The 13343-nt window shown below is 38.6% G+C and overlaps 1 protein-coding gene across 1 annotated transcript in view; it reads right to left on the bottom strand.

Annotated features, from left to right (window-relative positions):
* cin (Molybdenum cofactor synthesis protein cinnamon) overlaps positions 1 to 13343 on the bottom strand; it is a 321839-nt gene that overhangs the window by 168300 nt on the left and 140196 nt on the right. Inside the window, exon 8 of the mRNA XM_090376470.1 lies at positions 12448 to 12543. Coding sequence (XP_090232596.1) covers positions 12448 to 12543 — 96 coding nt within the window. The remainder of the gene's footprint in view (positions 1 to 12447; positions 12544 to 13343) is intronic.

Below are 13343 nucleotides of genomic sequence, written 5' to 3'. Positions count from 1 at the left end.
GTTGTTGACATGATGATTGGGATGGTTGATAATACTTCTTGCATATGCCACATCTCCTTGATCTCATGTCTCAGGTTGGTGTACTTCCTAATTTTTTCCTCATGGGTTTTCTGGACATTGCTAATGTTCAGCACCGCTATGTCAATCAAGTAGGTAGCCTTTTCCATCTTGTCCACAAGGGTTATGTCCGGTCTGTTGCGCGCAATGGTCTTATCCGTTATTATGGCGCGGTCCCAGTACAGCTTGTGGGTTCGGGTTTCTAGTACTGCCTGGAGTTCGTACTTGTAGTATGGTACACTTTCTTTGGTCAACTGGTATTTCCTCACTAGCTTCTCATGGATTATCCTGGCTACCTGGTCGTGTCTGTGAGTGTACTCAGTCTGGGTGATCACCTTGCTTGCACCCCCGCAGTGGTGTGTTGGATCTTTTCTGAGGCCAGGTAGCATGTCAACATGTGTAATCTGACATTCCGGGCTCCTTTGCGATGTATTTTCTATAGTTTCTGGTGTTGATTACCTGGTCTTGGATGGCCAGCATGAATCCTTCTGTCTCGGGGAAGAGCGTGCTGCTTGTGAGCCATGCATTGGAAGCAATGTTATCGATGTGATCTTGATGGAGGTCATTGTAGTGTCTTCTTTGCCCATCTTTCTATCTTCGTTTCTTGTACCGTTTGGGCGAGAGGAGTTTCCTCGCTTATGTTGAGTGGGGTATACCTCTTATCTATCTTCCTTATAGCCTGGTGGAGTAGTGCTGTGTTGCTCTCGAAGTAATTTTTCAGGTTACCTATTGCTGTTTTCTGTTGTTCTGTCAGGTCCCTTCCTCCCTCTTTCCGAGGTATTGTTATTCTCTCCACTGCTGACTTCGGGTGGTGTTGGCAACTCTTGGTCTTCATTGTCCTTGTCCTTCGCATGATATCTTCTAGCTCGGTGTTAGTCCAATCTATGACCCAGAATGTGTATGTTATTACTATCTATCTTCTGGAACATAAGTTCACATACATTTGCTTTAGTTCTTGGGATTAGCTCTATTTCTATTGAACTGAAGAAAGTACTCGCTGTCTACAACGAGCGTTGCTCATGTGTAAATTTGATGTCACCACTTAGTGCAGTGATGTTGCCACATATAAATCCAAGTGTATTCAGTCTGTCGTGAATATTGATCTTCTGAAAATCAAATTTTGCTTAAAAGTGAAAAAATTCTCCCATATGCCAAGTACCCTACAAATGTAAACCATGGGAACTGCTAAACAGAATCATCAAATTGAATATATTATCAAACACTTCTTTATTTATAGAGATTTTGCAAAAAAGGAAAAAAGCATTATGCATTTTTATATATTTTGTGTAATCCGGTTCCATTTAGTTATTTCATCCTACAAAGTACGTATATAATTTACATTATCCTTGAAAATTCACGAAAAGTTAATGCTACCAGTAATATTTACATGTATTCCGAAATGCCACACTTACCTGTACATATTTAAATAAACTCTTAAAAAACTCATTTCGTTTTAATAATTTTTTGGCTACAACACTAAAGTATATATACAGGAAACTATTGAAATGTTAAAGGCTGTATATATGGACTATTTCAGCATATTTGGCTGCAATAAAGAAACGGTGTAGCATCCTAAAGAGATACCATTTCACATATATCAGCCAGTTATCCACTAATTTAAGTTTAAAACTTTAGTTTTAAAAAATAAAAACATAAGCATAAGCATAAGAGTATACAGTAAATTTAAATAGAACTGTAATTTGAAGTATAATTTTAATTATAAATTTTGGTGCATACAGACAACCACTTCCGAATGCATATAGCTAACATGTCCAGGCTGTTACTAACACTGATGGGAAATTTCGTGCCCGGATAATAACCAGCTGTATTTTCTTCGATCGTATACTGTTTACTTTCCTACTACTAAACTTCTTCCACACTCTGAGCTATTAGTGTAATATGAGGGCAGAAGTGTCTATTTCTATCCTAATTAACTTCCTGATTTTGCCTCCTGTTAGCTTAAAAGCCAGACAATTACTTTTAACTACAATATATATATATATATACTTGCTAGCTCTATCTATGCAGCTATTCGCAAGACAGGTGAGCAATTTCATGAAAATTACTGACACAAAAACCTCACAAATAACATATATATAAGTTTATTGAACTTACTGATGTGAAAACATCTTTGGCAGCACATACCAAATTTCTGACTGAAGCAAAACCAATTTGTCATGATATTGTGACAGGGAAATGCCAATTCTGCGTCATGTCATTTCAATCTTGCAAAATAATGTGTCGGCACAATTCTGTCGATTTGAAGCTGGAGGCTCAACAAAGCCTCAGTAGTGGAGACAGACACTAACTTGTCGATCATTGCGATGGTGTCTTCTTTGCTCTCATCTAAAGGATTCTTTGAGAGCGTTATTTAGCCACAGCAAAATGTGCATGTGTGGACTACCACAATGTTGAAATTCCATGCGCATGAAAAATTTCACCATGTAAAATTGACCAAACGGCTATAACGTTTTGACGGCAATATGTCCATAATTACATCCACAATCTTCTTGAAGTATATCACACAAGTTACAAGTCTTCGTTCATAGTATCGCCTTCTGCATGAAGTCAATGTCATTTGCATCATCCTCACTAATATTCTGCCCCTTATTCTGTAACTTGTACAATCGTTGAAGCAAGTGCAGCCAACCAATTTCACTGGCACTCAGAGTCAAGAACATTTGAGGTTTACTGAGCTGTCTAATCATGGTGAATAGGTCGTGCTTATGTTGAGCCCAGTAGTAGGTCGAATCTGAAATTGTACTTAGGAAGGCCAAATTGTTTTCTATTAATGTATATTCTTTGGACTGAACTTGCTAGCAGGTCAGTTTTGTATCTTTACCTATGTATTTGAAAGCCACCATCAAAGAGTCACTTGTTGATCATCTGAGTAAATTCTCTCTGAATGTTCTGAATTGTCCAAGATAATTGCAGGAAAAGGACAGTTCCTCTGCATGCTCATCAAACAGTAAGCTCTGCAGTACATTAGTTTCCCCTAGGGCGATTTTAAGATATTTATCGTTGCTCCACAACAATGTCGTCTGTTAGGCTTTCTCGAAGAAAGTCTCATCACACTTTCCTCGATCGGAACTAATTCACTCATGTCATCTTCTGCAGGGCTCAAGGGATAGAATTTTTCTCAGTCTGGTCTGTGCTTGTTAACAGGAGAGACTGCTTCTAGGGGATGGGATACACTTAAATAGAAAGAGTGCAAGAATATTGCTGATGCTATCGAGGCAGAGTTAGGTGGGTCAGAAAACTGCTAGGGAAAGGAAAAATGAGAGTAGGTGTGTGTTATAGGCCTAATGTATCTGATGAGTATAATGAGCAATTATGCAGAGAAATAGTGTGTCTTATAATGGGGGATTTTAATATCCAAAACATTGACTGGAATTTGTGGGTTGGTCACTCGTATGCATGTTTGGAAGGCAACTAGAGGGAGTAATACCCTCGATCTGATTATCAGTAGTGATTCTTCATGCATTAAGCGTCTGCAGATAAAGAAACAAATAGGTGGCAGTGATCACAGTGTGCTGAAGTTGGATTTACTCAAAAAAGGTAACTACCATCATGGGTAAATGAAAGGGTTTTTGCTTTCGTAAAGGCAACTACGGTGGTCTGAGCCAGTATTTAAATTATATACGGTGGAACCAACTGATGATATTATGAACAGAAAATTCAAAAAGAGAAGCATTCAAAGAACATATCTTGGAAGCTACTAGGCTTTTCATACCAACTAAGAAATACTGTTCAAGATTTAGGCCTCGATGGATGTCAGATGAACTAATTAGACATGTGGCAGAGAAGAAAAGTACATGAGATATATTAATCCCAGGGGCTAACATCTGGTGAGTATAAGCTTGGCACACCCAGGGTCCTGAGCTGGATATCATCATTCTTCTTTCTTGGTGATTCTTTTCTACTTCTCTCTCTCTCTCTCTCTCTCTCTCAAGGTAACTCGGGAATTTTTTTTTTTCGGCTGGTGCAGCAAAAACCTCAGGCTTCCTTGTACCATATAGCTATAATAATAATATAAATTAACAGGTAACACAGAAGCGTATGAGAGATATAAGCTGTCTGTAACCAAGTCACAAAGGAGGTTAGGCAGGCAAAGGCATATTACGAGAAATCTTTGGCAAAGGATGCAAAGAAAAACAGCAAAGGGATCATTACTTATGTAAACTCTAGAAGGAAGGGAATGAATCAGATTGGTCCACTTGATATCAATGCTTCAACTGTTGATGATCCTGTTCAGTTAGCTAACAAACTAAATGAATATTTTGCATCTACGGTCACACACATGAGGAGTTATTCAGGGAGGGGAATGTCAGAGGTGTATTAAACTCTGGCAGTAAGCCAGATAATCTTGTAATAACTGAGAGCAAAGTGGAGTAGAAATTGTTGAAGATAAACATAAGAAAGGCACCGGTGGATGGAATCTTTCCAGTTATATTAAAGGAGGCAGCAAAGGAAGTAAGCAAACCCTTAGCCATAATTATGAAAGCTTCCTTGGACTCGGGGGAGGTACCCATGGACTGGAAATGTGCAAATGTGACCCCAGTCCACAAAGTGGTCAAAGGGAGACACAGGTAATTACAGACCTGTTAGTTTAACTTCTGTTCCAGGGAAATTAATGGAGGAATTGGTTAAAGAAGCATTGCAGGTTCATCTAGACAAGACTTCAGTTATAGCTCCGACACAGCATGGGTTTGTTAAGGGAAAGTTTTGTCTGACCAATTTGATTGGATACTATGATGCAGTCACAAAGGAATTGGATGCAAAGAATAATTTTGATTTCATAAATTTGAATCTTAGAAAGGCTTTTGAAACTGTTCCACATGGAAGACTGCTGCACAAATTGGAGCTGTTGTTTTGGTTTTTAGGAGCATTAGCAACTAAGGTCATATTGCTCCGGGAATATGCGGTGGTCATTCCCTGACCTTTCCGCATCCTCCGTATTTGGTGGTCATGGGCACAAATTGGAGCAGTGTGGCATTGGAGGCAAATTGCTTCATCCCCTATGAATAAAGGGGTGGTTGAGTGGGAGAAGACAGAAAGTGGTAATCAATGGGCACTGTTCTTCATGGACTAATGTTATTAGTGGGGTCCCCCAGGGTTCAGTGTTGGGTCCATTGTTGTTTTCTGTATTCATTAATGGTACTAATGACAGTATTTTAGGCTTAATGTCCAACTTTGCAGATGATACAAAGGTCGGCAGAATTGTTAATCACAGTACGCTGCTGCAACAGGATCTAGGAAAGTTGAGCAGATGGGTTGAGAGGTGGCAACTGAAGTTTAACATTGACAAATGTAAAGTACTGCATATGGGAAGCAGTAACCCCACGGTAACGTATCAACTATGTGGTACTACACTCACAGTGGTAGAGAATGAAAAGGATCTAGGGGTAATTGTGCTGTAAGATATGAAGTTTTCTGATCTGCAAAAGTAGTACATGGTGTCTTGTGAATGATATACAGAAATTTTTCTAGCAGGGATAAAGAGCTGATTATCCCCTTGCATAAGGCAATGGTCAGGCCACACCTTGAGTACCATATACAGGTCTGGAGGCCTCATTTTAAGAAGGATGTAGAGTTGTTGGAATGCGTAGAGAGAAGGGCAACATGATTAGTGAATAGAAAAAGGGCTTAAGTTTTGCCCTTTTTCCGTGTTATGAAGAAAGGCTTAAGTTTTGCAAATTACAGTCTGGAGACTAGGCACCTGCGAGGTGATCTGATTGAGGTGTATAAAACCTTGAATGGTTTGAGCATACTCAATGCTGATGGGATTCTTCCTCTTGCTCAGAATAATCGCCTGAGAGGGCATAAATTGAAATCGAGGAAAGACATTTGTAGGATAGAGGTGCGGAAGTTTGGCTTTAGCCAGCGAGTGGTTGTTTGCTGGAATAAACTTCCATCTGTCGTTGTAGAAGTTGATAGCTTAAACAGATTCAAGGCAGAGCTGGACAAACATCTGGAGTGAGTGAATGGGTGAAATGAAAAGTGGTGTGTGTGTGTTTTTTTTTTTTTTGGCTGATGCTATATAAGCTTACTTTCTTGCATCATGTGCCCTTACTAATGCTAATGGTTTAGCCAAATTAATTTCCGTATGACTGTCATCAAAAATGACTGATCTATCGTGATTTGATACAATCGATAGAGAGGTGTGTGAACCAAATATTGAAGCAACGCTTTAACCACTTGTTTTCTTACTTACCTAGAGGGTCAGTTTTGTTTCTTTGCCTATGTATTTGAAAGCCAGACACTAACTTGTCAATCATTGCGATGGAGTCTTTTTGGTGCTTGCCCAAAGTTTCTTTGGGAGCTAACCTGATGAAATAGCTGGACTTTTGTATTTTCTTGCATTTTATATGCACAAATAAGGCATCCAAGACATGCATATGGACAATACGGCATTCTGGTCCAAGTGATCAACGTGCCTGTTTCAGTCAATCTCCCTTGGCCAGCAATGGATCACGACTGAAACAGGCACATTGATCAGTTGGCCCAAAATGCTGTATTGTTCATATGCATGTCTCAGGTGCTTTATTTGCATGAACGGTAAGCAAGGAGAAATAAGCCTCTTTGTCACTAAATCCAACTTCGGTAAATGCAATGGAATTTCTGGGTAGACAAAGCTGTTCGACTTAGATAGCAATGGTGTTGGTGTGGTGTGTTATTCTTAAGTTATCCTGCAGCTATTACACACAAGGATCCCATCGAATTCAACACTGGGAAATGCAGTACACATAATTGGCGCAGTTTTAGCAGCTGGTTTCTTTGTGTCATTTTTGAACCATACACAATAGCCAATGTAGCATACAGAACAGAAATGTCAAAATATCCTTCATAAATATCCTTTCAAACTCTCTATGGGTGTTCTTATGTAAATAGTTATATGAAGCTATCTATTAAAGAAATTTTTCACTTAATTAAACTGTTAGTTGAGCCCAACTATATCACCTTTCGAGACAAGGTGTACAAACAAATTTTTGGATTGCCAATGGGTTTGAGCCTGAGTGGCTCAAACCTCAGAGATCTATCTCTCAACGATTGAGCATATACATTTCACACCTTTTCAACCCCGTATCACATACATGTGAGGTATTTAGACGATGTTCTAATTATTACTGATAGTAGTACTATCCAAGACATTTTATATTCATTTAATAATATTCCTTCTAGACTCAAATTTAAATTGGAAAGGGAGAATACGGATACAAAATCATTAAACTTTTTAAATTTCACGCTTACTCGAGACTCGAATAAAATCCAATTTAGCATCTATCGAAAACCTACAAACACCGGTATGCTTCTATATTATAATAGCTATCACCCATTCACCTACAAAATATCATTTATCTTTAATCAATTTCTAAATGCCTATAAATATTCAACGACGGAATTTGCTTTGGGCTCAGAAATACAAATATTAACTAGCAGGTTCTTAAACAGGGGTTATCCCCTTGCCACAATAAACCGAATTAGGGTACAGGCTAAGGGAGGATACAAAATACTACACCAACCAACAATAGTAATATCAAAAAATACTTTATTTCTGTCCCATATGTTGAACAGTGGCACAAACAGCTTAATAGATTCTTTAATGATACTGAATTTAAAATTGTGGCCAGGCCAATACGGAAATGAACACTATACTGAACAATCGCTTGGTTCTTTCCGCGTTCGCAACACAAATTTATGATCTGGTATACAACATTTCTTGCGGTTATTATTGTTATTTGGTTTTTTTTAGGAGCATTAGCAACTAAGGCCATATTGCTCCGGGATATGCGGTGGTCATTCCCTGACCTTTCCGCATCCTCCGTATTTGGTGGTGACGGGCTCGAACCCCGGTCTAATCAAGAAGCGTGTTCTACGCACTGCCGCTCCTTCCCACCTGGCTACGGAGGCGCCTTTTCTTGCGGTGATTGCGACTCATCTTACCAATGATGTTAATCTTACTAATGATATTAAGAGTAGGAGACCAGCGGAATTACTTAACAAGTACAGGTCACTGTTGAAAAAAAGCCGTGAAGTAGGGTTGAATTTGAAAGTGTCTGCAATTCTGCCCAGACACGATAGGAGGGAGTATATGATGAGAGCCTTGTCAATCAATTCGGCCCTGGAAAGATTGTGCAAGGCTCAAGGGGTAGAATTTTTTTCAGCCTGGACTGTACTTGTTAACAGGAGAGATTGCTTCTACAGGAATGGGATACACTTAAATAGAAAGGGTGCAAGAATATTTGCTGATGCTATCGAGGCAGTGTTAGGTGGGTCGGAAAACTGCTAGCTTGGGGGGAGACAAAGACAAAAAGATTAACAGTAACCACTGGCAGAGGTGAAAGAGATTCTTGCACTGCTTTTATTGGAATGAGCAGAAGCCTGAAAAACAATATGCAGGATATTTCAGAGACTGCTGGAAGTCATTGTGGTACAAGTAAACACATGGGTTGTGTTAGGGTAGCTAAGATTAGAAACAGGTGCGTGTATACTTGCGTGTACACCAATGCTAGGAGTTTAGTAAATAAATTTGATGAATTTGAGGTTTTGCTCAAAACATCAAAGGCAGATATTGTTGGGATATCAGAGACATGGTGTAACACAGATATAAGGAATGCAGAACTGGAATTTGGGGAGTACAACGTCTACAGAAAGGATAGACAGGATAGGAAGGGAGGAGGGGTTATGCTATTAGTTAAAAAACACATAAAATCAAAGGAAGTGAAGCCAGTCGACATTGATGGACAGGGCAGTGTCGAGTCAGTTTGGTGTGACATAAGCATGGGTAAATCAAAATTGAGAGTAGGAGTGTGCTATAGGCCTAATGACTCTGATGAGTATAATAAGATACTGTACAGGGAAATAGAATGGGCCAGTAAATCAGAGAGTCTTATAATGGGGGATTTTAATTTCCCAGATATTGACTGGAATTTGTGGGTTGGTCACTCACACACTAGCAAGGCTTTTGTGGATTTATTGGATGATTGTTTTCTACACCAGCATGTTCGGGAGACAACTAGAGGGAGTAATACTCTTGATCTGATTATCAGTAGTGATTCATCATGCATTAAAAATCTGCAGATAAAGGAACCACTAGGTGGCAGTGATCACAGTGTGCTGAAGTGGGATTTACTCAAGGAGGTAACTACCATCAGAGGTAAAGGGAAGGGTTTTTGCTTTCGTAAAGGCAACTACGATGGGCTGAGACAGTATTTAAATTCTATACAGTGGGACCAACTGATGATGTTACCAAGAGCAAATTCAAAATGGGAAGAATTCAAGGAACTAATCTTGGAAGCTACCAGGCTTTACATACCAACCAAGAAATATTGTTCAAGGTACAGGCCTAAATGGTTGTCAGATGAACTAATGAGACATATGGCAGAGAAGAAAAATGCATGGGATACATACAAATTAATGGGTGACATGGAAGCCTATGATAGATATAAGTTGGTCTGTAACCAAGTCACAAAGGAGATTAGGCAGGCAAAGGCAGATTATGAGAAATCCTTGGCAAAGGATGCAAAGAAAAACAGAAAAGAGTTCTTTACCTATTTAAACTCAAGAAGGAAAGGGATGAATCAGATTCGTCCACTGGATGTTGATGGTTCAACAGTTGAGGATCCTGCTCAGGTGGCTAACAATCTAAACAAGTATTTTGCATCTACATTCACACATGAGGAGTTATTCAGGAAGGGGAATGTCATAGGTGAAGTAAACATTGGCAATGAGCTAGATGATTTTCTAATAACTGAGGAAAGTGGAGGAGAAATTGTTGAGGATAAACATAAAAAAGGCACCTGGGGTGGATGGGATCTATCCAGTTATATTAAAGGAGGCAGCAAAGGAAGTAAGCAAACCCCTAGCCATAATTATGAGAGCTTCTTTGGACTCAGGGGAGGTACCCATAGACTGGAGATGTGCAAATGTAACCCCAATTCACAAAGGAGGATCAAAGGCTGACACAAGTAATTATAGACCTGTTAGTTTAACTCCGGTTCCAGGAAAATTAATGGAGGCACTGGTTAAAGAAGCACTGCAGGATCATCTGGACAAGAATTCAGTTATAGCTCAGACACAGCATGGTTTTGTTAAGGGCAGGTCTTGTCTGACCAATTTGATTGGATACGATGATGTAGTCACAAAAGAACTGGATGCAGGGAATAACTTTGATATTATATATTTGGATCTTAGAAAGGCTTTTGATACTGTTGCGCATGGAAGACTGCTGCACAAATTGGAGCAGTGTGGCATTGGAGGCAAATTGCTGCTATGGATAAAGGGATGGTTGAGTGGCAGAAGACAGAGAGTGGTAATCAATGGACACTGCTCAACGTGGACTAATGTTATTAGTGGAGTTCCTCGGGGTTCAGTGTTGGGTCCATTGTTGTTTTCTGTATTTATTAATGATATAGTTGATGGTATATCAAGCTTAATGTCCAAGTTTGCAGACGATACAAAGGTTGGCAGGGTTGTTAAGGACACTACTGATGCTATGCTGCTGCAACAGGATCTGGAAAGGTTGAGCAGATGGGCTGAGAGGTGGCAAATGAAGTTTAACATTGACAAATGTAAAGTACTACATATGGGAAACAGTAACCCCAGATCAACGTATCAACTCTGTGGTACTACGCTGACAGAGGTAGAGAATGAAAAGGAACTGGGGGTAATTGTGCAGGCAGATATGAAGTTCTCTGAGCAGTGCAGACGAGCTGCAAGAGTAGCTCATGGTGTCTTGTCAATGATATACAGGAATTTTTCTAGCAGGGATAGGGATGTGATTATTCCCTTGTATAAGGCATTGGTCAGGCCACACCTTGAGTACTGTATACAGGTCTGGAGATCTCATTTCAAGAAGGATGTAGAGCTGCTGGAACGAGTACAGAGGAGGGCAACAAGATTAGTGAATGGAACAAAGGGTTGCTCTTACGAAGAAAGGCTTAAGTTTTGTAAATTACCGAGTCTGGAGACTAGGCATCGGCGAGGTGATCTGATAGAGGTGTATAAGGCTTTGAATGGCTTGAGAATGCTCAATGCCGATGGGATTCTTCCTCTTGCTCAGAATAATCACCTGAGAGGGCATAAATTCAAATTGAGGAAGGACGGATGTCGGATAGATGTGCGGAAATTTGCCATTAGCCAGCGGGCAGTTGGTTCGTGGAATAGACTTCCATCACTTGTTGAAGTTGATAGCCTAAACAAATTTAAGGCTCAGCTGGACAGGTATTTCAAATGAACGGAGGGGTGAAATGGGAGTAGTGGTTGTGCTTTTTTCTTTTTTTTTTTTTTTTTGGCTGATGGTGAATAAGCTTGCTTTCTTGCATCATATGCCTCTACTAATGCTAATGCTAATGCTAATACCAAGGTTCGACGCGATTGTCTCTGAATATTCGTGGAAATCAACATGAAGCCTGAGTTCATGCTTCTCGTTCAGCAGCATCAGAATTAGCCTTTCATGCCATTAATGAGAAACATACATTTTTATTTAACGAGGCCAAAATATTTAATGTTCAACATAATTATATGCGACTATTAATTGCATAAACCGTAGAAATTAAATTACACGAGAATTCTGTTAATGTTTGGCCACCATAATTTGATCTCTGATGCGTCGACCTTTACGCACATGCGTGAAGACAAATAATCACTATTTGAGTTTCAGGTTCAACCTTATTCGGTAATTTTCATTCCTGCGATCACGACATGCGGTCGAAAAGCGTTGTCAGCTTCAGGAAGGAAAATCGTTTTGAATATTTGTTAGATTCTTTTTAATTTTTAATTGCGTTAAATTGATTTTTAATTGTATTAAATTGATTTGAATTGTGTTAATTGGTTTTTAATTATTTATTTTTTACTCTAATGTAAGTTTTCGATTTTCTCGTTTTAATTTTTGGCGAGTATCACACGGAAGTGTTCTACGTACTACATTGAGGTAAACTCCTCTTATTATTTTACAAATTGTTCATACTAATTATTCAGACTGAAGTATGATGCTAATGTTAATAACACTGATTCAGTAGAGTAAGTAGCGGGTGTGAGAATAAAACTTTACATCGCTCATAACTTCGGTTCTAGTGATTCAATTTTGAAATGGTTCTGATTTTCTTCAAAGATGTTTGACATAAAACATCTTTCGTGTGTACAGGTACGCATGCAGTTGTTTTTCTAAGAATAAAATCAGTGTAAAATAAAGTCCAACAATCATGCTTTAACATAGCTCAGCTGTGAAAAGTGTGAACATTTTTCACAGGCAAAACACATATCATTTTCATTTAAAAACATTATTAAAGACAACAGTTTTTAGATTTTAAAAAAAGAAAGTATAAACTCACAATACAATCACTCAGAAAAGGTACAAAATTAAAAATATCTGCACACAGTTTGAATTACCTGTAATTTATCGTGATCATTAACAACCATTTCTAAGTCCCCTCTTAACTGATAAACTGCATGAGGTATTGCTTTGACTACTTGTTCCAAACACTCCTATAAATACAACTTCATGGCAATTAAATTAGCAAAGTGAAAAAAAAAAAAAAAAAAACTTGTTTTTTTACATAATCTCTAACTAAACTAACTATAATAATAATACTAAAACTTTCAATTTCTGACAATTAAAATTCTGGATTTTAGTTTGTAAAATTTTGAAATTCGATCAGATTTAGTTGTTTGGATAAATGGTAAAATAACCTCGGGCCATGAGAGGTATGTGTATATGTTCCCTTTTTATGGTGGCTCCCAAGCATATGCCATCTCCACCTAATATCTGTGTGAAGAAATACAGAAACTCAGTAAATCAGGCCTGATAGTCAGGCCCCCTTTTACAGTTACTGTTAATCTATTAGTTTGTGAATCCCCCCCCCCTAAGCTAGCAGTGCCTCAACAGCCTCACACAAATATTATTTCACCATTTCTATTTAAGTGTATCCCATCCCTATAAAAACAGTCTCTTCAGTTAACAAGCACAAATCATTAGGGATTTGTGCTTGTTAACTGGAGTGATTGTGCAAGGTTCTAATCATATACTCCATTCTATCATGTCTGGGTAGAATTGCAGACACTTTCATATTTAAGTTTCAAATTGTAGTGTAATCTTTTTGAATGTTGAGTTTTCCAAAATTTTTTAAAAATTGTTTCTCTAATGTCATCTAAACATAACATTAGACAAATGATTATTCCTTATCCCATTTGATCCGCACACGATTATACCATCCATCCAAAAATTTCAACTTTGGATGGATGGTTATCATTAGGGAAGTTTCAACAAATTTTTGTTCATATTCATT

The sequence above is a fragment of the Mastigoproctus giganteus genome, chromosome 6, assembly GCF_048544385.1.
Source record: "Mastigoproctus giganteus isolate SK-2022 chromosome 6, ASM4854438v1, whole genome shotgun sequence".
In the NCBI taxonomy this organism is placed as follows: Eukaryota; Metazoa; Arthropoda; class Arachnida; order Uropygi; family Thelyphonidae; genus Mastigoproctus; species Mastigoproctus giganteus.
This window is presented reverse-complemented; position numbering and strand designations above follow the sequence as displayed.